Raw genomic sequence first — 24,440 nt, forward strand, 5'->3', positions numbered from 1 at the left:
TAACCAGTACGTCTTTAATGCTGCTTTCTAATCATCAGCATTGGTACATACTGCATCTTGGCTCAACACGCTACGTGTTGTTTTCTGTCAGCGTGGATAGAGTGAAGTAAAGTCATGAGCTGGTTTTGCAGCTGAACATGCCTAGGTGACCATGGGCCTGCAGCTGCTGCTGCTGCTGCTAGTGGCGGGATGGCCAGTGGCAGGCAGCGAGCGGCTGGCCTTCACACGCACCCTGTACAGGGCCAGCATTCCAGAGAACTCTGCATCCAAGCGTTATGTTCAGCCGAGCGAGAAGATGGGTGTGCATGTGGACAGCTCTCATCTGCAGGTGAGCCGTTCTGTGTGGCTTAAATGCAGGCCTCATACTAACGAGTTGTTGGATGCAGGTCCGCTACAAGATTGTCGCTGGCGACAAGGAGCGGCAGTTCAAGGCTGAAAGCCGACTAGTGGGTGACTTCTGGCTCCTCCTGATACGGACCCGCTCTGAGAGCACAAGCACTGTGGCCTTGAACCGTGAATATGAGGATAGTTACCGTGTGCGAGTGAAAGGCTCGGTACATGACACGTTGGGACATAGGCGCCTACCTGATGTCCACTGTGAGGTGCTGATACAGGTGACCGACAAAAATGATCTCAGCCCACTGTTTTTCCCCACCGTGTACAATGCCACGGTACCTGAAGACACACCTCTGCATCATGTCCTGGTAAAGCTAAATGCCTATGATCCAGACCTTGGTGTCAATGGGGAGATCTACTACCGTCTGCTGGAACCTTCACGGCAGTTTGCTGTCCATCCGACTATGGGAACAATCTTGTTGACACGGCCTCTTGACTTCCAAAGAAAACCATTTCACCAGCTAACTGTGGTGGCTGAAGACAGAGGCCCCAAGCCCAAGGCTGGCAGCATACTCAAGTCAAGTACAGCACAAGTAGTGGTGCGTGTGGAGCCAGTCAACAGACACAAGCCAGCCATATTTGTGCGCCATGTCCATGCACTTGTGGAGACCCCTGAGGTATGGGCTGTGGTTGTGGTGACAGATGATGACCCTGGTATTCATGGCACCATTGGTGGGCTGGACATTGTGGATGGGGATGCCGATGACCACTTTACGGTGGTTGCTGGCTCGCAGCCCGGTGAATATAGCCTTCGTATTGACCCACGACGCCCGCTGAACCCTAGGGGCTACACACTGACACTCAGAGCATGGGACCAAGGCACGCCTTCTCAGTTCACTGATGAAAAGGTTTCCATCAATCTTTCTGAGTTGAATAATGTGGTCCCTCAGTTGGAGCGCTCTCACTATGAAGCAGATGTATCTGAGGAAGCCCCACCAGGCACATCATTGGTACAGGTCAAGGCTGGTGTGGCTGGATCAGTGCCTCTTGTTTACCATATTGAGTCAGGCAATGAAGATGGTCACTTTGCACTGAACACAGCCACTGGAAGGCTCAGTATAGCCCATTGGCTTGACCATGAAGCCAGGGCTAATTACTCTTTGGAAGTTAGTGTCACCAATAGTGCTGCTAGAGGTGCACGTCACAAGGCTGTTGCCATAATCACCATCAGAGTGCTTGACTTCAATGACCACGCCCCAGTCTTTGATCCCAGCATTGCAGAGATTTTACTTGAGGAAAACAAACCGGTGGGTACCAAGGTGTTTACTGTTCATGCCCACGATGAGGATGAAGCAGAAAATGGCTATGTGAGCTACAGCTTGGTCAACCTGAACACTGTGCCTTTTAGCATTGATCCGTTTAGTGGTGAGGTGTCGACGACTGAGGTGTTGGACTATGAGACAATGCGCCGCAGCTACACGCTACGCATTCGTGCCACTGACTGGGGCGCACCTTACCAGCGACAGGCAGAGATGGCTCTCATGGTGACACTGAGAGATGTCAATGACCACAGGCCCCAGTTTGAGAAAGTTGATTGTATTGCTACCGTGTCACAGCAGGCAGCCGCTGGAACCCAAGTCTTGACGCTTTCGGCTGTGGATTTTGATGATGGTGGTACTGGCAGGGTGCATTACAAGATGGAGGCAAGCAGTGATAGCACTTGCTTCCACCTGAACACCAGCACAGGTGTGCTCAGCCTAGCATGTCAACTCCGTAAGCCTGCCCGTGTGAATGTGACAGCAACAGATGGCCACCACTTTGCCGATGTGATGACGGTACTTGTACGGCCAATGGGTCAGCAGGCATCCGTGGAATGCAGAGATGCTGGAGTCATTGACAAGCTTCGAAGACAACTGCAGCTTTCTGAACGGAACAATGCCCAAGGCAAAATGCTTGATCACGGAGAGCCGACTGCGGCCAGTTTTCTGGAGAACCGGCACAGTCCGCAGCTGAGTTGGCCTGATGATCTCTCTGTGAATGAGAGCCTTCTCCCTGGCTCAGTGTTGGGCTATGTCAAAGCCAAAGACCAAGATCATGGCTACAATGGCCGTCTGGTGTATGCCATATCAAGTGGTGACCAGCATTCTTGCTTTCGTGTGGATATGCATACTGGGGCACTTTTCCTAACTGCCCCTCTTGACTACGAACTGGCCTCTTCCCACTTACTTAATGTAACAGCCTATGACCAGGGCCAGCCACCAAGGTCTAGTTCACAGACATTGTTTATTCGGGTGCTTGATGTCAACGACAATGCTCCGCTGTTTGAGAAATCTGCTTACAACTTTGTCATCAATGAAGATGCACCTAATGGTACATCTGTAGCTCGGCTTAGGGCATCCGATAAGGATCAAGGACCTAATGCAGAGTTGCATTTTCAGCTAGACTCTGAGCAATTCCACTTGGATGACCAGACAGGCCTGCTGACAGTACATGGTCCACTTGACCGGGAGCGCCATGACAAACACCTACTTATTGTGACTGTGGCAGACAAGGCTCCTCAGGATCCCCTCTCCTCCACAGCCACTGTCAGCATTGTGCTTAGGGATGTTAATGACAATGCGCCACGCTTTGCCCTTGCTCCCTACGTGGTCAGGATCCGTGAGGACTTGCCTGTGGGCACCCTGGTGACATCTGTGCACGCTGAAGATGCCGACTTTGGAGAGAATGGCAGGGTCCAGTACTCTCTGGATGGCCAGCATGCTGGTGTCTTTGACATCGATTCTGACACTGGCCTTGTTCGGTTGGCTGCATCGCTGGACTTTGAAACACTGCGACTGTACAACGTGTCTGTGCAGGCTCGGGACTGTGGTGACCCACCGTTCAGTAGTGTGGCGAGCTTAATCGTCGAAGTACAGGATGTCAACGAGAATCTGAATCCACCTGTCTTTCCTGAACAGGTGAGAGCAAAGGCAGGAGTGAGGGTAGTGGCCAACCATGGTGTCTTGCAGGTGTCCAGTGTCAGCGTGGACGAGAACCAGCCTCCGGGAACATTTGTTACCACCCTAACAGCTACAGATGAAGATGGTGTCACATACGCCATCACAAGTGGCAATGGCCTGGGCCTTTTCAGCGTTGATGACAACGGTGTGTATATAGTTTATTCCTTGTCCATTGTCAACTATGTATAGCTTTCGGAGGTTACGCGTGGCTATATATACTGCTGCTTCTGTTGCTTTAATGATACCTTTGTGTGGTGAGGCATGCAAAGAGGCCACCACTCCGATTCATTGCGTAGCCAGCATTTTTTCATCTCTATAGTCAAAATGCCAATTCTTAAATCCTGGTTCCTCCAGGAACTCACTTTCCTAGTAGTGTATTTTTACACTTGTAATGTGCTGGAAAATTTAGCAGAATGAATAACTTTACATATTTATAGTGATTCATTTTTGAGCTCTTTTCAAGCACTTTTGAAGGTATTGATTGCCGTTGGTCACAAGTTTTGTCTTCATAAGGGTCCTTAACTTCCAGGTACCATTCGGAGCCGGGTGTCCCTGGATCGAGAGACCTGCGCTCACTACTGGCTTACCGTGGTGGCCCGCGACCTCAGCCCTGTGCCCTTAGAAGCTCGCCTTGACCTTCATGTGGCTGTGAATGATGTTAATGATCAGGTTCCCCTCACGGAACAGCCAGCCTACAATGTGACCGTGCCAGAAGACGCCCCGCCAGGCACATCTGTGCTCACAATGGCTGCCCGGGACGAAGACTCCCCAACGGTGCACTTCAGGCTAGCAGATGATGCAGCTGGCCGCTTTGCCATCAATAGTCGCTCGGGTGTCATCACTACTGCCAAAGTGTTAGACCGTGAAGTGCATGAGCGTCACGTGCTTGAGGTGGTGATCAGTGATGATGGCCAGCCACCACTCTCGTCCACCACCCAGGTGCTCATCACACTCACCGACATCAATGATCATGAGCCACAGTTCACTCAGCCTCTGTACCGCTTCCGTGTCCTTCCAGCAAACGGTCAGCAGGAACCAGCCCCTCTGTGCCAGGCAAGTTTGCAATTTACACATGATCGTTTAAACTGTCAGCATGCTTTTGTGATACACTGTAACATGAATTTGATGCCTGATGGCAGAGGCAAGGAGCTGCAAGTCAAAAGCTCAGTGTTGCAAGGGCCAAAAAGACAAAGCAAATAATACTTATTGGGTTGTGTCTTAATACTTGAAATTTGTCCTGGAATGAATTTGTATTCACTACGTCTTCGTGAATAGCTCAGTGTGTGCAGTAGACTTCAGGTTATGCTTCAATAATTGTCCCGTCTGTGCATTTCACTAAGATTTTCGCATGACTGTTATCCTTCTGTGTGTGGTTAACCTCTAAGGCATTTTTGGCTTTGTGTCCAGAGGGTACAATGCTGTATGTGCCAACTAGCAAATGTTGGTGTTTACATGAGCATTTGTAACACTAGTGCATAAATTTTTTTTCAGGTGTGGAGGGTCTCTGACCAAAACATTTCTTAATACAATCAGATTGCAGTAATCTTTCTTCAGGCGCACAAAATTAGTTCATAATAAATGAATTAAATAATTCATTGTGGCTTCATAATGTGTTGCACATTTATTTGAAATACGTTGTGATACCTGCGCTTGGCAACAGGTGCTGTTTTAATGCATTTGTGATGCTGATGTTCACTGTAAAGCCTGATGGGCACTCTCTTCATATTCCTCACATATGAATAGCCATTCATTGAGCAGGAGTACATGCCGCATTTCACATAATGGTTTTTCATATGCGAAGGGAAGGTTAACTATGGTTCTATGTACTATAGTTTCAACTGCATTGTTGGCCTTGGTTCCTAGACATCACAGCGATTGATGCTATTTTCTGACTGAACAAGCTCAGGGTTTCAATATGCGAAGGGAGGGTTAACTATGGTTCTATGTGCTATTGTTTCAACTGCATTGTTGGCCTTGGTTCCTAGACATCACAGCGATTGATGCTATTTTCTTACTGAACAAGCTCAGGGTTTCAAGAGTTAAGGCTTGCGTCATAAATCAGGGACTGAGCTCGCAAAGCTGTTTTCGTCTAAAGATTGTGTGTGACTTGTCAGAGTCTGTGCAGTGGTCATTTATGTTAGCCAATGGTGTGACACCAGTCAGTCGTATTCTCATGTGTGGACAGCCCTATGGATATGGCCACTTTTCACCTGACGTTAAGCATCGTTTCTGCAGTTCTGCACAATTTCAGTGCGATAGTTCATACTATTTGCATTATTTCTCCTTCCTCAGCAACTGTTCCCTCCTGAAGTCCTCCTGAGTCCTCCCACAGAACTTAATTTTCTATTTGTGTTTGTCTTCCTTGTGTGCTGCAAATAGCATTACTTGAGCATGCTCAGTTCAAGTTAATAGGGGTAATCAGCTCAGGCACCTGTTTGAGCTTCAGTAAAATTTCTCAACAGCTCTAGTGTGGCTGGCAGCATTTGTAATTTACTATTGGCCATTCTGTGCAGTTTGAAGCACTGGATATTAGCATGGGCATTTGGAAGTGGGGGGGGGGGGGGGGGGGGGACGGGACAAGTGGAGGGGGCTGCTCTCCTCTTGGATTTTGGATTTTTTTCTTGTGCGCACTCGCAAAAAGCTACGCAGCTTGATCAGGACTGCGAGTCAACTTTGCATGTTACACACTATGTCTAAGTCTAAGTATAAGTTTAAGTATAAGTTGTCGGCTACATTTAGCAGAAAATCATAGCCGCTACACTTAGTAGGTAGAGTGTAACACCCACCCGTGGCATCACGTCTCCTTGTAGACCCTCCTTGACCCCCTCCCGCAACGAAATTTCGACCTCCCCCTCCCCTCCCCAAAGCCCCAAACAGGACCCATAAATCATCCCCCCAAAAAGCTTTTCAGCTTGTACTGCATTGAAAGTCAAAGGGAGGCAAATAAATTCTTTTATATTGATGTTTTTATTATTTGTTGACATGGCAGTCTGAAATTTATATAACCTTTCTATTGCTATCTTTCTTTTATTTAGTATGGCCAGAATGTTTGCTGCGTTTCTTGTTGCCAGGAAGTGGTGTTGGTGCGTTATGTAATTCCCTTGGCAATTGTAGTGCAGTTTAACTTTGATTGTCATTAACACACTAGAGAAATGAGGCCTGTTTCCAGTTACATATAATGTTGCTAATTCATACAGGAGATTAATTGAAAATGATGAAAGAGGAGGATAGATGGGAGCGGCACTGTATATGTTATTTGCCTGTAGTTTAATTATTTTCTGAACATATTTTTGAGCTGTTCATTTATCAACCTGCCCATTTCTAGCAGTGCCACGAAGATAAACGGTGAAACTTGTTATGTGGTAGCCAGTCTGGTAACTTCGTGCTGCTAATTTTTGCTGAAAGCATGCAGCAGCATGTTCGAAGAGTTCACCCTCTACTTGAGCAGATAATTAATGTACAAGCAGAACCTTTGCATTTAGTATTCGAAAAATGATGCTTTGAATGTTTTGCTGGGAAATATAGATTTCTTGCCAGATGTGATGCGCACTAACAAGCATTGAAAATGGCCCTGTGGCCAGGGGCGTATTTAAGGGGTGAGTAGAGGGGGAGGAAGTTGACCTCTTCTCCCCCAAAGTTGGAAATTTTACATAGGTTAACCATGCTGAACCCCATTTTTTTTTTATAAAAAAAGTCCAAGAAGTACACGGTTAAAATGCCCCACCCCCAATTGCTCCCTCTAAAAGGACCCCATAAATCCACAGTCCACCTCTGCCAGTGGCATCTGGCAATCTTATCAAAGCCAGAGTGACTGACAGTCGTTAATAATAGTGGGAAAAGTGTAATTACCTCTGGATTTACAGCATGGCTACCCTAGACTGCTGTGCACTCTACCTCTAATTTACTTTTAAAACAGGGACAAAACTGTGCGGTGGAAAGCCTTCAACAAATAAGGGTAAAAAGAAATTTGTTCTAGCAGTGCTTCCTTTTGTTTGAGCTATTGTTCTTATTAAAGGGGCATTGAAACAGTTTTTTCACTGCACATTATTATGGTTTAAAGGATTTGGCATGCATCCCAGAGACCACTTGGAAAAAAAAAGTTACTGTATAAACTCGTGTAGGGCCGCACTTTTTTTAAAAAATTGGGGAGTGAATTTTGAAGGTGCGGCATAAAACACGAATTAAAAATTTTTTTCTAATTATCTAGTCCAAAAGAGGGGGTGCGGCCCATACACAGGCGCAGCCCTTTCACGAGATTATGAGTTATATAAATCGGAGCATGTGAACGAAAGTTATTTAGGTTACGAAATCCAAAATAAAAAGATCAGACGAAATTACATTTTTCACTCACCCAAAGCAAGATTGGGTGTTATCAATCAGAATCTCGTCCTACACACACGCAGAAGAAGTTTGCATGCCATTGTTGCCTTGTGAGGGCAGCTCGAAGTGAAGCACTTTGATGACATTGTCATTCCGCATACACATGTCACTGATAGGGCAAAGGGCGGGACCCCAGCAGGGCTCCCCTATGTCTGCTAGTAATTCTTTTGAATCTCTTTCGCATCCAAGTTGGAAAAGTTACCCCTGTCTGCCCCCAACCCCACCCTACCCTACCCCACTCTCTGTCTTTTTGTTCCAAAAAAAAACAAAATGTGATGTCAATTCTTGTAACTGCTGTTAATGCTATCACATTGCCAACACATAAGGGAATTAGGTATCCCTGTGATTTTTTTTTTTTTTTTTTGCTGTCTTCTTGGTATCGGCAGTTTGAACAGCAGTGATAGTCTGAAGCAAAATGAAAAATGTCCTCTCTAGCGTTATTCTTATCAGTTTTCTTTTGCTTATAGTGCTTTTTTCCAGTTTGTTTTTGATGACAAAACCTTACAGTACTCTGACACATCACTTCTTAGATTAATTTTCCAAGTAAAGGGAATTGTTTTCAAACTGGACAACCAACCAATCAGGAAGGCAGCACCCAATTTGGTTGCCACCTCATATCCGCTGCCCAAAATCACCGCTGCGTTTTGCCACTGTCAGCCTGGAATGAGTGTTTCTGGAACAAAATAAAATATTAAATGGTATGATTTCAGTGATCTCACTCGGCATTAAGTCATCTTCACGAACCATATTCTGATACAAAGAATAAAAACGTGCTTAATTTTCATCATAAGGCCTTTTTAAATGGTGCAATACCAAATTGCTTAGAACATCAGCCTTTGAGTGCAGGCATTAATGCACATAGATTTGTTTGTAGCAATGCTTGACTTAGCAAAAATGAAGCTTTGCTGCTTTCTGGGCCCACACGTGAGTACAGCCGCACTTCCGTGTGGGTTTACTGCGTAGCAGAGTGCTAGGTGTGGTTTATAGCTGCATATGCTTGTGCATAGCTTCCTTATAACAGTTGTATCTTGCCAATACACCTGTGATGCAGAAAACTTGGATGTTTATAAAGAGGCTTGATATTAAGTTGAGAACAACACAGTGAGCAGGGGAAGGAAAGTGGCAGGGTAACATGAAGAGATAGGAAGAAAGCAGAGCCGGTTAGGGAGAAAATATGAGTTAGCTATATCCTAGCTGAAATCAAGAAGAGGAAGTGGATATGGATAGGGCATATAATATGGAGAAAAAAATAACTGATGGTGTGATGAAAGTGGACTCGAAAGGAAGGTAAATGTAGCACGAGATGGCTGAGTCAGATGGGTGGATAAGTTTGTGGGGACAAAGTGGCCACAGCTTGCACTGGACAGGGTTGGTTTAATTATTTCATACTTTAATTGGAGATGAGTGGGAGAGGCCTTTGTCCTGCAGTGGACATAGTATAACTAAGAGGATGATGATGCTTGTGTGTGCAGGTGCTGGCTCTGGACCCTGATGATGTGCAAGGCCATCTGAGCTACTCCATGGCCAGTCCTGGACAGTTCTCGATTGACCCTATTACCGGCCTGCTCCACGCACATGTGTCCCTGCTTGATGGGGACACCCATGAGCTCACGGTGAGTTTATAATGTCACTGTGTGGCCATTCAGCTGCTGCTTTTTTTTTTTTCGTGTCCGTATAATTGGGCACTGCTCCATGTAAATGTGACTTTTGTGGCCTATGCTAGATCCGATGTCATCTTGCTCAGCAGCAGAACGCCTTAGCCACTGCAGCACATAGAAATCTATTATAATGGAAAGAGTGAGAATTGATGGTTATGCTTTATGGGCACTTTCACAATGTGCCTGTCAAACTGTAGCCTGTTGTAATTGCATCTTTTTGGGCCTTTAGGTCTCTAGGTCCCTCAGTGATGCTTGATCAGGCTTTGTTGATGTAGCCTTTGAGCCCCTCTCAGTATTTGCTGCATTAAATCTTTTCACTTTGGCGTCTGGCATACGCAGCATAAAATGGTTTACCACCAATGTTCAGGACGTTTGGCTTCCATAATCCTTTGCAGCTGGCTTGGTGAAGATTGCATTTAGGGCTTTTGGTGGTCCTACAAAATCCATTTTGGATGTCGTGGCAACTTTAGTGTTCAGAAATCGTTCTGGACGTTCAGCATTGAATGAATAAATGCATTTACAGCTTTCAGGAAGTACTTAGCATTACGCCATGTCTTTGTACCTTTCTGTATAGGCAGTACAGCCCAGCATTGTTCACATTTCTTTGCATGTCGTTTGGTGGGTCTGTTATAAATGCTGGAAAAATTTCAGAGAATACGGTAGAATCTTGATCGTACCACTTTCATGGGGGAACGAAAAATGTTCTGACTTGCAGTGTCAGCGCTGTGCTAGCATGCTATGGCAACAATACTGCCAATGTAATCCAAGAAGACGTGCCCTATGCAGCTATCTGTGTAAAAAAAAAAAGACAGAACACTTATTTGCTCCAGAACTCTATAATGAGCTTAGCTGGTGCAGGTTTCAGAATGTGTGCAGCCTAAAGAATAGATCTCTATTTTTCTATTCAATTTTTTAGTGTTTCGTTGTTTTTCTCTTTTCTAAATGTGTGTGCAAATGTTGATATAATTTGATGTTATGCTGCATTGCATAGACGCCAAGTTGGTGCTTTTGTTGCAAAAATGCCAGGCTGGTAGCTTGAGGCTCTGTCAAGGTATTCTTTGTGACAACCTTTTCCTCATGCCTCCTGGCTCGTGTACTTAATGCAAATAAACTTAATTTCAATTCAATTTCATATTCAATTCAATTCATAAATGCAGGTACAGGCATCTGACTCTGGAAGCTGGCCAGCCAGTGCACGTGTGCAGCTACATGTGGTGTCACGGCCGGTTGCATCACAAAATGCACCAGTCGTGCACGAGGTGGAGGTGTCACCCACACTGGAGACAGACCCTGTGGGCCACCTGGTAGCCTTTGTGCGTGCATCTGACCCTGATGGTGATCACCTGTGGTACAGCCTTATAGGTAAGGCATTCGTGTGATTCCTCAGTACAAACTGATTGTCATGTCAGCGCTGTCAACCAAAGTTGTTTTTGGGCATTCAAGGTAGATTACCCAGGCCTAAGTGCTTGGAAAAAAAAAAAAAAACTAATGACAGATGATTCAGCATGGTTCGACATAATGCGAATAGGTGTGCTCGCATTTCGGTTTTCACTTCGGCCTCGGTTCGAGGCTCGGTTTAAGAGGGCATTGCAATAACATTGTGTTTTGGATCTATTGCATATTTATAGAAGTTGATGAAAACGACGACATCCAAAGCGTAGCGCAAGAGACTGGAAGTTAAACATGCAGGATGTCTGGCTGCGGCAATGACGCAGTGCTCTAATGCAGTGGCCAGTGAAGCTGATCTGTTCGTGCCTCCGTGGGCTCGAAACCCACTCCCGGCCATGGAGTATTTTGCCATAAAATTTTTTTCACAGCTGGCCACAAAGCCTGCTGGCAGGTTGCCCACAGCCCGATGGGCAGGTGTGGCACCTGCCAGAGGCTGTAAAAAATGTGGGCTATTACGCGAGTATATAAGGTACTTCTTTCAGAGTGCTGGAAACTTCAGTGAAAAACAGGTTGTAAGCACTGAAGCATTGTTGAAAGTTTGCTGTAGCTATGCTAGATTTCGCGTCTTCAAAGTGTGTGGATAGCTGCTTGGAAACATTGTAGGCTTGAAGCGCAAATGCAGTTTCATTGGTGTGTGTCCACTAGGCATTGGTGGACTGTGTATTGTATGCCTAAAAGCAGTATGCTGAGGTGTTTTATCCTTGGAGATTACACCTGTCACAGTTTTTTGATGGCATCATTCGTTAAAACCAGTGGTTGGCAGGCTTTATCCAAATTTCAGTTGTTGGGTCTCAAGTCAAAATTATGTCTTCTGTTTCACGATTGGCTTTGTCTGCAGTACCTCCTTTTAATTACTATTAACCTTAGTTGTGTTTCCTTCTTTTGGATTTCTTGGCAGTATAGCTTGTGTGCTTGCAGTACAGTAACATATTCTTAGCATTTTGCATTGGTTGTATTTTATTCATTTGCAAGAGCAAAATTTAGCTCAATGCATGGTACATGGGAGCAACAACTTTGGTTATAGATTATGTTGCATTGGAAAATTTCAGTACCAATTAGTGTGAAGTGTTTCAGAGATAAAACTGCACATTTTTGTTTTATGGAGGGCATTCTCTTTTGCTGGTTGGTAATGCCTTATTTATAATTAGTCTTGTCTTTATTTCAGGTGGGAATGATGAAGGAAAGTTTATGATTGACTGTGAGCTTGGCTTCATCAAGTTGGCGAGACCCCTAGATCGAGAAGCTTGCTCAAACTACAATCTGACTGTTGAAGTCACTGATGGCACTGCCAAATCCACAGCCACGGTGAGCCTTTTGCGCTTGTTATGGCTGTTTTGGCATAGCTGACAAGTTTGTGCACGTTTTCATTTCGTTGATTTGCAGGCATGCATTAGGTATATCATTCACCTGAATTATTGGTGAATGTGTAATATCGTTTCTTTGTCATGGTACAGCAATGCTTGTTTTGTATATGAATATTTCAAATGTTTTGCGCATGAGCATCACAATTTGGAACCTGTGCAATGCTGCATGAACACGGCGTTCTCTCACATGACTTTGCATATGGGCCCTCTGTGGTTCTCATGTTTGGTGTGTTGATCTTGTCTGATAGTAGAGCTCTTGATTTGTGCAGGTACATGTGGAAGTCCTAGACGCTAATGACAATTGGCCCGTTTTCTCGGAGAGCTTGTACCAGGTGGAAGTTTCCGAAAGCACAGCTGCTGGCACAGAGATTCTGCAGCTGACAGCTACGGATGCTGATGAGGACCAACGTCTCTTCTACAGCATTCACAACAGGCAAGATACTGAAGATATGATCCTATTTAAGTTCTGCATAGGGTAGCATTGAAAAAAAAAAACTCCTGGCCATTGTCATCAGTAACCAGTTTATACAGTCGGGCCCACTTATAATGGCCACAGTTATAACAAACACTCGCTTATTATGACCGAGGGCGGCGCTACTGTAAAAATATATATTAGGGCAATGGCATTGGGTCTCAGATACAGTGAATACTTGTGGCCGCACAACTCAGTTACAGCGAACGAGGAGGTGTTCTAAATGCAGCACCGCAGTTGAAAACCATCACTTCTTGAAGCGGAGAGCAACGAGCGTCTCCTAGCTTCCATGTCACCCCCTCCTCCCCTTCTTACAGAAATAACTCCACGACCCAAGAAAGCAAGAATTAAAAATAATTAACAAATAAAAAAGCACAGGACGTATGGAATGCCAACAAAACTTTTTACAGTTACTCTCTGTCTCTTTATTAGCCTCTTTGTCATTAGAACGTGGTAATCTATTGACAGGCCAACTTCAGTTTACCCTTAGTGCCCGTTTAAGGAACTGTTCCTGTGCTGCATATCTTTTTGTCATGTCTGTGGTCTTTTTGGATTACAGTTCCTATTAACACACTCAGCAAGCCTGCAAATGTCACCACTGTGAAGTTCAGGTGCACTTTTCTGCTGCAGTGGCCAGGTGGCAAGTGCATCCCACTTTCGGCTCGACTCGAACACGGGCTTGCTGTCGTTGGCAGAGCAGCTTGACCACGAGGCGTCACAGCGGCACATGCTGACGGTAGCAGTGCGGGATGCAGGCGGGTCTGTAACTCGACGTGGCTTTGCCCGTGTTCTGGTGCTGGTTGCTGACCACAACGACCATGCACCCGAGTTCCTGCAAACACGGTACGAGGTGCGTGTCTCTGAGACCGCCACTCCGGGTACAGCCCTGCTGCAGCTTGGGGCGCTGGATCGCGATCGGGGACGCAACGCCTTGCTCACCTTTGCCATAGCCTCTGGTGAGTTGCTTGTTACTATTTCTTGAAGTTTAGAAATACTGTGTTTGAGACAAATGGTCAAAAGTTACTGGCAAGAGTTTGAGAGAACGCTGCACCGAACTAGACTAAGGAGGGGGGGGGGGGGGGGGGAATTCCAAGAAAAGGGAGCACTTACATATGCTTTATTGCTATTTTGTTTCATGGAAGTAAGAAATCATGGAATCATCTTACTTGGTGGTGAGACTATGTGAGCACTTTTTGTCTCATGACATGTAGTGCTGCACTTTGTGCAGTGCATTGAGTCTGTTGGGATCGTTCATAAGCTGAGAGGCTGCGTGCGTGCTCAAGTAGGGAGGAAGTACACGCACTGCTATAGTTTTTGTCCTTTTTTTATGCATTCCTCAGCTTTTGCTGTACTTACAATTTTGTCGGCCACACGTACTGTATGTACTCGCGTAATTTGTGCACTGTTTTCTTCAGATTAAGGGTTCAAAAGGGGGTGTGCAAATTATGTGGAGATTTTGCAAACACATCCTAAAAAAACTTTACAACGGTTACAACACGCGATATATACCATATATTGCTGCCTATACGTCGACCCCTCAGCTCGCAAGATAAGTGCAATGACACAATCACAAAGCTAGCAGTCGGAGAAAGGGAGAAAATGGAGGCAAGGTTATAAAATGGCACTCTTGCATGCGCTCTGACTGCGTCGTGGCAAGTCGAACAGCAAACAGTTGGGTAGTTTAGGATTCCAGTGCACCCCGGAGGTTGCCGAAAGTTTTTTTTTGGCCAGAGAGGGATGCGAATTGTGGGGTCAGCTTATACATGGCAATATGCATTGCACGTTATGACCTTTGTAGAGTTTTTTAGGACGTGTTCGCAAAATCTCTGCATAATTTGCGCACCCTCTTTTTGAAGCCTTAATTTAAGGAAAAAAAATGAGTGCGCAAATCACGCATGTAAATAAGGTATATGTGGCAATATACAGTATATTGCACATTATGACTTTGGAATTCCTAAGGAAACGCGCATTGTTCATGTATTCTATTTGTGCTCTGATCTGAAGAATGGCATGTGTGTGGAAGTAATACTTGGTCATGCAGGTAACACAGGCTCCACCTTTTCTCTGGAGCCTACATTGGGCCTGTTGACGCTCGCGCGGGAACTGTCACGCCAGACCCAACCGGAATTCTTCCTGACGGTGCGTGCCATGGACCACGGGGAGCCGCCACTCAATTCCACAGCAACAGTGCACGTCGTCGTCACACTGGCAGACAACGCACCGCCCAACTTTGAGCCTGCCGAGCAGACCATCGAGGTGGCCGAGAATCAGCCACCTGGGGCATTTCTGCTGGCGTTCACTGTGCGGAGCAGCTCGTCGGTCTTTTTCCAGCTGCAGCAAGGGGCTGGCAGCCACTTCCGGTTGGATCCAGTGACAGGCGTGCTCTCCACAGGCGATGAAGCCCTGGACTATGAGCAGGCAGTTGTGCATAACCTGACAGTGCGTGCCATCAATCTGGCCGGTGCCATGGCCCAGGGTCATGTGACAGTACGTGTGCTCGACAGCAATGACCATGCACCTCGCTTCCGGCAGCTACTGTATCAGGGTACTGTGAGTGAAGCGGCCCCTGCGGGTAGTGCCGTTCTCAGGTACAGCCAGCCTCTGGTGGTGGTGGCAGAGGATGGCGACACCGCCCTCAATGCACAGCTGTCATTTTCCATCGTAGAGGCCTGGGCTCGCAGGCTCTTCCGCATCGACGCCAACACAGGTTTGTTTACAGTCGCCGTAAAAAAAGAAGAAAAAGTCTGTCACTGAGCCCTAGATGTGGACGCTCAAATACTTGCATCAAAAAGAGTAATTGAAAAGATGTAAAGATGCATTTGCTTCATGCTTAGTCCGGCTGTCAGAGGCATCAGTTTCTTCTGCCTCCTGCTGAATACACTATGCTAGCATTGTCTGCTAGCATAGTGCTGTTTGCTCGCTGTCACCGCATGCTTAAGGATTACTTGGTGAAGTAGGCCTTTCCACTTCTTGTAAGGAGATTGACACGAAACCATGGATATTAAAAAATGTTGTGTACTGGCTACCGTGAAGGTTCGGTGGCGGTTCTGTCATTGCTGTCAGTAAGCAAACCACTTGATCTGCCTATATTTCGCTCATCTCGGAGCGCAGTGACAACATGACAGCCCAGTTTTTAGAACTACACTTCCACTCGTGTCTTTGTGTGGTGGTACGGTTGTTTAAGCCCCACACTGCTACACTTTGTAATGGTGATAATACCTCCTTATGCAAGCGCAGCTCAAAATGCAATCATTTGTGTGTTAATTACTGGCAAACCGACGGCTCGTGCTAACTAAAAGCTAAAATAAACTCTACAGAACTTTTGACTTCACAGGGATGCTATGTTATATTGCCCAAAAAAAACTATTGTTTAATTCGTGGGAAATAACATTTGCCTAAAATAAATATAACTAAATTTGTACTCTGAACTAAACACCGAAGAATTGCCATAGAATTTTCATGAAATAAGAACCAAAAAAATTGATGACAATTTAGCATTGCTACGTATGAAATAATGTACGAAAGCAGATTTTTGTAGGTGGACACCACTGGCATTTGTGGTTGCTGCAAAGGTCCAGGCACACTATTCATCCCAAAGCAGACTGAGTTGTCCTGGGCTTGTCGCGCTCGTTTTAAAATCTCAACCTCGTTACTCGTCTCTAAACAACTGAGTCTAGCTTTTCATCGTCATTGCCAATTTACCCAAGGAATGCCGGCGGGCTATTGCTCAAATGCCGCGTTTCTGCAACAATGTTGTCAAAGCCAACATGTTTTGCTCCAGGCCACGTTTCTGCCAATGCATGCAGCGCACATCTGTCACTACTGCCACATAGCTCAATGCGCGAATGAGGTGTCCACTAACCCAGGGTGCCAGTTATGTGCATTTTCTTTCGTTTTCAGAGGTTTCACATCCACCTGTGAATTTTGTGGGGTAGGAGGCTGATAGTGCTTTTTTGTGCACGGATGGACGTTGATGAAGATGACGACGTACAGCGCACAGCGTGAAAGTGTGGCAGTTTAATATGAGGCTCAATCTGTTGCAGTGATAGCATAGTACTCTCGTGCAATGGCGAGCGAAGCTGATCTGTTCGCTCCGCCGCGGGTTCGAAACCCCGTCGCGGCAATATTTATTTTATTTCTGCAGGTATCTAAGAGGGTCCAGACAAATTTCGCCCTTTGTCAGGGTTGCTAGTGAAGCAATGCTTTTGCACTAAAAGTCCAACCCCTGAACGACACAACATTACGCTATCTAACACAACATAACATAGCATTCTTTGGTGTGGTGTGGCAGTGCTTGGGCAACATCGCCTAAAGAGTGCACCGCTGCAGGGGCCCTGAGCCTGGTGCAGCCCCTCGACCGGGAGTTGCAGGCGGAGTACAACTTCACTGTGGAGGTGTCGGACTGCGGGCAGCCACGACTGTCAGCTCAGCAGCCTGCCATGGTCAGCATTCGCGTGTCGGATGTCAACGACAGCCCACCCCGCTTTGAGCATGAGCAGTACAATGCCAGCCTGCTGCTGCCAACGTATGCCGGTGTGCGCGTGGTGCAAGTAGTCGCCCATGATCCGGATCTGGAGGGGCCCAGCCTACGGTATACCTTGATGGCTGGGGACCACGAGGGGCATTTTGAGGTGAGCATGAAAGACCTCTGACCTGTAGTTTTAGTTCAGGGGTTCTCAGTCAGTCTATGAATACAAATGTCTTTATTTCAACATCATGTGTGATGTTAGGAGTGCACCCAAAAAGCATAAGATTGGCTTGACAAAGGAGTGCACTCACTTCCTTGGGGGAAAGCCTCAGGGAGCCCCAGTGGCTCTCAAAAAGGGCTGAGTAACCCTGCATATCATGGCTTCTGTCCCTTCCTGCCTAGCGTACGTGCAAAAAGTGCATGTAGATGGATGGCCGCTAAAAAAATGACCAAACGCAATTAATAATGACTGGGTGTATAGTGGAACAGTCAGCTAAATGTAACAGCACTATGGCTAGTTTTAAAGTTGGCAAAGGCAAGGTGGGAGTTGAGGCATGCATGGATTCAGGGGTTTGGGGAACCTAAAGGAACTCCAAGGAACACAACGGTTTAGTGGGAACCAGTTTGAGAATGCTTGGTCTTAGCTTTTTTCCTTGGTTTTAGTTTACTGAGAACTTTGACCAAAGTGGCTGGCATGAGGTTTATGTTTTCACTTTAGCAAGGAAAAAAGGAAGCTGTGCCCATGTGCTGTGGGATATCAGTGCACATTAAAGATCCCCAGGTGGTCGAAATTATTCTGGAGACCTCCACCCAACTCTTCCTTCCTTTCTTTTCTCACTTCCTCTTTTATTCCATCCCCTAGGACACAGTTCAAGTGTCCATTCAGATGTGAGACAGATACTGTGCATTTCCTTACCTGAAAAACTAATTTTCATTTCTATTTTGAGAGTGCGTGAATTTGCCAGATACTTCAAATATGGATTGAATAAGGATAGTTAGGTTCAAATAGCAATTAAGATGTCGAATATGCTGGAACACAAGCTGGAACATTTTCACATGCTAGAACATTACTCAGGGTATGAGGTGGCAAAGTTGCCACATTGTTGCACATGGTTGTGTTTAAGCCTTGTCACACCTTGACAATGAACTACAAAGCTAATGCTTGTGAATGCATTCGAGGATATTATGTTTGTGTGGAGCAGTCGTGTCTTGTCTTGTCAGATATTTCAAATATATTGAAGGCTGACGTTGTGAATTGAGTACAAGCATCATGCATAACGTACGACTAGTATTTAAAATTTTGGACATTCACACACCCCTGTACTCTATCTCACAATTAGTTTGCAGCAGTGTAAGACCTACAGCTCTCTCATCCAATCAAGGCTGCAGGAACACGATAACTAGTCTTGAATATCTTAACAGTGTACAAATATTTTTGAACAATTAATGCAGTAATTGAATAGGTAGTTTGCGCAGGCGTTTTTTATATACAGCGAGCGTTTCAATCACTTGGTAAATTAACCAGCGAAAGTGAAAGCCCTCATAGCCATAGCTCTGCGGAAGCCTGCTGCGAAATGGTGCTTAACCTCACTTTAGTGGCGCATCGCCTTTCGCAAACATGGCGTCCGCTGAGGCGGTCGAACCTCCTGCGCACCATCTGTTAAAAGTACTGTTTCCCCCAAGCAAGCGAAGCAGTTAGCCTTGAAAGTCCTCAAATCACTTCATATCGAATCACTTCCTATCAAAAAAATAAAAGAGCTTAAGAGTCACTAAGCACCACTTGCTGTGAAGATGAGCAGCTGACTACTGGTACCCCTTCTTCCCCAGAGATGGAGCCACCATTTGGTGAATACGGGTGCGCAGGAACACATTTATGAGCTATGCGCCTTCCTGGTTGGCTCAGGTCGTCATAGTATCTACAGTGATGCAAACTACATATGACATGAAGTGTAGCCACCGTGGTTCTGCGGCTAAAATGATGTCTTGCAGACCACACGCAGAAATTCTAAGAAGCAGCACTTTGTAGCACTTTCTCAGTTAAAAGAATTTCATGTTATTGTTGCTCTTATGAGGCAGTCTGCTTCCCAGGAAACCACCTCTCTGACCATTGCAGGGGATACTGACTGTGCATAAGATCAGGAGTGCTGGTGCAGTGGCGCTGTGACAAATTTCTCAGCTGCAGGTTTGCTGTGTGCCTAGCAGTGGGAGATACATTTGTGCTGGCACACTGAAAGGGCTCATGACAAAATGCTGTTGATGCACACTTTTGCCAAAGCATGACCCCATGAAATGCTGCAGGTGCGTCCGGACACTGGTGAGGTGGTCGTACGGGAACCAAGTGGCCTGCAGGGGCTCTATCGGCTGCTGATTTCAGCCAGTGACGGCCGGTCTGAGACAGCCACCCTGGTGCTGGTGGCTGTGGGCCGGGCCAACACAGGCCACCTACGCTTTGTGCGACCACTGTGGGAGGCAGCCGTGCGCGAGAACGAGCCGGCAGAGCAGCGGGTGACTTTGCTGTCCGTGCTTGGAACGGCGGTAGGGGAGCCCGTGCGGTTCTCCTTGCTGACTCCGAGTGACCACTTCGCAGTGAGCACCTACTCAGGCCTCGTGCGTTGCCTGGCACCCCTGGATCGGGAGGAGCGTGCCTTCCACGAGCTGGCTCTTGAGGCACGCTCTGCTCGTGCGGTGGCCCATGCTCTTCTGCGTGTGCGCGTGCTGGATGAGAATGATAAAGCGCCAATCTTTGTCGACCGGCCTTACCACTCGGCCATCACTGTGGATGCCCAGCCTGGAGACCTCGTGCTCAAAGTGAGTAGCAAGTCCAGTCTCTGAAGCTGTTGTGGCAATGCCTTCAATCCTCCTCACTTCCATCAACTGCTTAGGAAAAGGATTAATAGGACGAGGGACATGAAAAAAAAAGTTCCAGAAATGAATTTTGATTCGTAAGGGTCAGGCTGAAGTGTTTGCAGTTGAGGCAGTGAGCTGTCATCGCTGCATGAATTTTGGGAGCAGACTCATGCATTCGGGCAGAGTGTGCAGGCTTTCTAATCAGTGCTTTGTTTTTACTTTTTGATTTTGTGTTTATATTTGCCTGCATTTTACATCGTGATGAATTTTTGATAATGTATGTGTGTAGTGGTGATTTTTCATTCAGTATGTTTTTTATTTATTGTTTGGGTTAGGTCTACTTTTATATTTGTTCTGAGTTGCAGAGAAATCTAGAAAGGCCTAACCTTATTAACTGGTTTTTTGATAAATATTTTACATAGGTAATACCATTGTAGTCACAAAAACAGTATATACTATATACAAGTAGGCTTGTTTCTTTCGTTAAAAATTTCATGAACGTGAATTTGATACCTTGTGCAGTGCCAGTGTGTTTCTGTCTACATAGTGTCAGATGCGGCTGGCATTAGTGCAATTGAGCGACTTGTGCTTGAAGTTGAAATACAAGTGCTACATGCTGATGCCAGATTAGCACAATTTAGGTACGCATGTGGAGAATTCAAGAGTATATGGGACATTCTCTGGGGTACATTCTGGGCACCATCATTGCAGTTTGTTGCAACCGAAAATCTGCCCCGCCGCGGTGGCTCAGTGGTTAGGGCGCTCGGCTACTGGCCCGAAAGACGCGGGTTCGATCCCGGCTGCGGCGGCTGAATTTTGATGAAGGTGAAATTCTAGAGGCCCGTGTGCTGTGTGATGTCAGTGCACGTTAAAGAACCCCAGGTGGTCAAAATTTCCGGAGCCCTTCACTACGACGTCCCTCATAGCCTCAGTTGCTTCGGGACGTTAAACCCCAATAAACCAATAAACCAAGCAACTGAAAATCTGTGCATTCTCCTGCCGACCTGTGACGATAGTATCCAGGTTTGCTTGAGCCATAGAGGCCGTCTGGTGTAGGGTGTGGTCAGTCTTGAAAATATGCCATTTGTGGTCGTATCGTCCAAGTAGGCCTGGGCCATGGGAGTCTTGTAAGCCCTGCTCTCAAAAATATCAGCGCAAAAGGTGGGGACTGACAACTTTCATTCACGCACACAAGCGAAAAATATGCAATGTCTGTAGACACTGTAAGAAGTTTTGCTTGCACCAGCCGTGTTTTGCGGACCATAAGTAAAGACTGCAGCTGCCTTTAATTTGAATTTGAAAGGGACAAAAAGTTAGTTTTAATTATGCAGAGTTTGAATTAAAATGAGCGTTCTTAATGCATCTGATGTTAACAGGACCAAAGTATCGGTCTGAGTAATCTGGAAGTTCAAATTAGGCCAATTCAAATTAATGAGGTTCCAGTGTGTGTTTTTCCTGTGTGCCTGTGAATAGGTAGAGCCTAGCCAGCACGATGTGTTTTGTCATTTCCTTACTCCTTGTTCCTTGCGTTCTTGTCACGTTACTGCCTGTAGTCATGGGATTCAGGTGGGCTTTGGAGTGGGCAATGTTGCTATGGGGGCCGGTGAAGAGCTGTTGCGGCTCACTTTCCCTCTTGGGACTGTGAAAAGCCTGGGAGTCCTTTGGAGTGCAGATCTTCGATTGAAGATGCTGCTGTGCACTACTCACAGCAATCGGCCTCACCCTGTTTCCTTTGTGTCTCTTCTCTGCTGAAACATTAATCACAGTCCACTTCATTGCTCTTGTTCTACAAGTTTGAACTTCATTGTCATAGGTTTCTGCAAATGTTTTGGCAGATTATAATTTTTCTGTGGCAATGGAGCTCATATTAAGCTCAGCTTTGAAGAAGTGCATACTCAGTCAACTGGCTTCGTGTGGAGCGTTATGAACTGACTTGAGTGGCAGAGAATGAACATCCATCATGATGATGAACTCCTTTATAAATGTTTACAAAGAGTTTGTGATGTCAGGAACAGAGGTGGTCACTTGGCAGCAGTAAGTGAGGCTTAATAGCAACATGGCTGAAAGCTGACTGAGCATATACTGGTGACTAGGTGTTATGGGGCTGTTTCAAGCTTAATATAATTATGTGGATGTCATTTAATTAGTTAACCAAGTGATTTTTTTTCTCGCGAACGAGATCTGTTAGAGCTCTTACATGTGGATTATTTTTGGGTGTGATTTTGGTGTTTCAGGTGAAAGCCATTGACTTGGATGAAGGCCCCAATGGCAAGGTGTCCTACTTCTTGCATGAGGGTGATGGCCAGACGTTTGGTGTGGATGAGGAGTCGGGTGAAATCCGGCTGCTCCGAGCTCCTAGTCGTCGGGACGAACTTTCACTGGTGCTAGTGGCTCGTGACCATGGTGAGTCCAGCTCTTCTGTTTCATTGTACTACAGTCGCCGACCGTTTTTTCGGATTTGAAGGGACCCGAAAAATGGTCCGAATAATCGAACAGTCCGAAAAATCCGTGAAGCACAAAAAATCACTTTATTCAGAGGAAATCGGCTTAAAAAAGTCGCTGATTTTACCTTGCGGCAAATTTCTTTTGCTGGCGACGATTTGCGCTTGTATTTGCGCCAAAGTTGTCGTTTCGCTGTACACGCTAGACAGCAAGTTCACAGCGTTCGTAATTTGTGCAAGCGATGGCTGTGGTAGGCCGCCCGAGTCGTCGTCGGAGTCCGACTCGTCTTCAGGTTGAAGAACCTGGCGTACAAGTTCGTCGTCCGTGAGGTCCGCACACATATCGAGGCCGTCGTCCACTTCAACAAACTCGCGGAACGTGGAGCCCGTTGGAATGTCCATTCCGTTCCCGCGAAGGTCAACGATGAGGTCTTCGCCACTGTCTGCAGTCAAATCCTCAGAATCGTTGCAGTCTTCTACGTCATCGACTTCATCGGCGGAGAATCCAGCGTGCCTGAAGCAATTAGCAATTGTTTCCGCTCTCACTGCCTTCCACGCGTCAGCCAGCATGCTAACTGCCGCAAAAAGATCCGTGGCGTACTTTTTCCCGTTGTCAAAACAAAGGACTGTGCGCCGCAGAAGACGGGTCCGATAATGCACCTTAAGGTTTTTGATCACCCCCTGGTCCATTGGTTGGAGCACGCTGGTGGTGTTTGGTGGCAGGTATTCGAGCCGAATGGCTTTCAGGTTGTCGATGGTGCCGTGAGCCGTGCAGTTATCAACAAAAATAATAACTTGTCGCCCCTGCCGCTCGAAACTTCGGTCGAGTCGACGCGCGTAATCTTCAAACAAAGCATGAGTGATCCATGCCTTGGAGTTGCTGCAGTACCACACAGGAAGGTTCTTCGCGCCCTTAAACACCTAGGATTTTTGGATTTGCCTATCACAAGAAGTGGCAGCTTCTCAGTGCCAGTGGCATTTGCACCTACCATTACTGTTATCCTTTCCTTGCTGTGGCAGCCCCCTGAACAGGAGTCACCCGTAAAAGAGAGGGTGCGGTCAGGCAACATCTTGAAAAAGAGGCCGGTCTCGTCACAGTTGAAGGTGTCCTCCGGGCTGTACTGGCTCAACAAGGGCTTCAACTTCGTCTGACGGTAGTCTGCTACCGTGGCTGGGTTGGCGGCTCCGCTCTCCCCGCACATCTTCTTAAAAGACACACCGTGTCTCTTCTTGAAACCGCGGAGCCATCCGTCCGTGAACTTGAATTTTTCAATTCTCATTCTCACGGCCAGGGTCTCTGCCTTTTCCTTCAACGTGTCGCCCGACACTGGAAGGTTTTTCGCTAAAGCAGCTTTAAGCCAGAGTAGCAAGGCCTTCTCCAATTCGGGGTGGTCGCCTTTCCTGTCGTTCTTCTGGCTGCTGCTGTGGGACGCCTCAAAGGCGGAAAAAATCTTATCCTTATTTTTCACGTAATCCGAAATAGTTTGCTTCGACAGTGCGAACTCCTTGGCCACGTCAGCTTGCGTTCGCCCACTCAGCACTAGCTTTATGATCGCTGCCTTTTTCTCAAGGGTCATGGTAGAATAGCTCCCACGCTTCTTTGACGGACCCGGCAGCACCGGCGGGGCCATGTCCACAGCCCGAGTGTGCACCACACCGCTCGTCAAACACGCAAAAATGAGGCACTTTTCGTTCAGAGCGGTGGAACCGCCGGACGCAAGGAACCGCCGGACGCAATCACAAAACGGCCAAAGGATTGACGGCGCGCCACTCGGTTGACGTGGTCGGAGAAACTCGTGTGACAACACGGCGAATGGCGAACGTATGAGACAAAGCACAAAGAGATAGCTGCCCGCGTCAGCGTTGGCGACAAAAGCAGGTTGACGGCGATGACAATCCAACTGCTGCCTCGAAGTGGCAGAGATTGCAGGGACCTCTACTGGCAAAAATGGGGCACCGAAACCATGTCAAGCCAATCCAACTGCAGAGCCAATCCACCTCAATCCAAGATGGCGCCTGTTGCGCC

General features: G+C 46.6%; 1 protein-coding gene across 2 annotated transcripts in view; it reads left to right on the plus strand.

The window, feature by feature from the left end:
* The window catches only part of LOC149372362 (fat-like cadherin-related tumor suppressor homolog), an 86,257-nt gene that overhangs the window by 1,218 nt on the left and 60,599 nt on the right, over window positions 1-24,440 (plus strand). The window contains exons 2-14 of one of the 2 annotated variants that reach the window (XM_089566824.1): window positions 92-328; window positions 387-3,293; window positions 3,345-3,480; window positions 3,865-4,388; window positions 9,188-9,328; window positions 10,531-10,735; window positions 11,988-12,127; window positions 12,456-12,619; window positions 13,289-13,614; window positions 14,700-15,365; window positions 16,988-17,289; window positions 19,425-19,934; window positions 22,208-22,376. In XM_089566824.1, the coding sequence (XP_089422950.1) occupies window positions 152-328; window positions 387-3,293; window positions 3,345-3,480; window positions 3,865-4,388; window positions 9,188-9,328; window positions 10,531-10,735; window positions 11,988-12,127; window positions 12,456-12,619; window positions 13,289-13,614; window positions 14,700-15,365; window positions 16,988-17,289; window positions 19,425-19,934; window positions 22,208-22,376 (6,367 nt within the window). In that variant the 5' untranslated portion in view covers window positions 92-151. The remainder of the gene's footprint in view (window positions 1-91; window positions 329-386; window positions 3,294-3,344; window positions 3,481-3,864; window positions 4,389-9,187; window positions 9,329-10,530; window positions 10,736-11,987; window positions 12,128-12,455; window positions 12,620-13,288; window positions 13,615-14,699; window positions 15,366-16,987; window positions 17,290-19,424; window positions 19,935-22,207; window positions 22,377-24,440) is intronic. The other variant, XM_089566823.1, reaches the window with a different exon arrangement.

This window comes from Amblyomma mixtum, chromosome 1, assembly GCF_055824585.1.
Source record: "Amblyomma mixtum isolate Tamu chromosome 1, ASM5582458v1, whole genome shotgun sequence".
NCBI lineage: Eukaryota > Metazoa > Arthropoda > Arachnida > Ixodida > Ixodidae > Amblyomma > Amblyomma mixtum.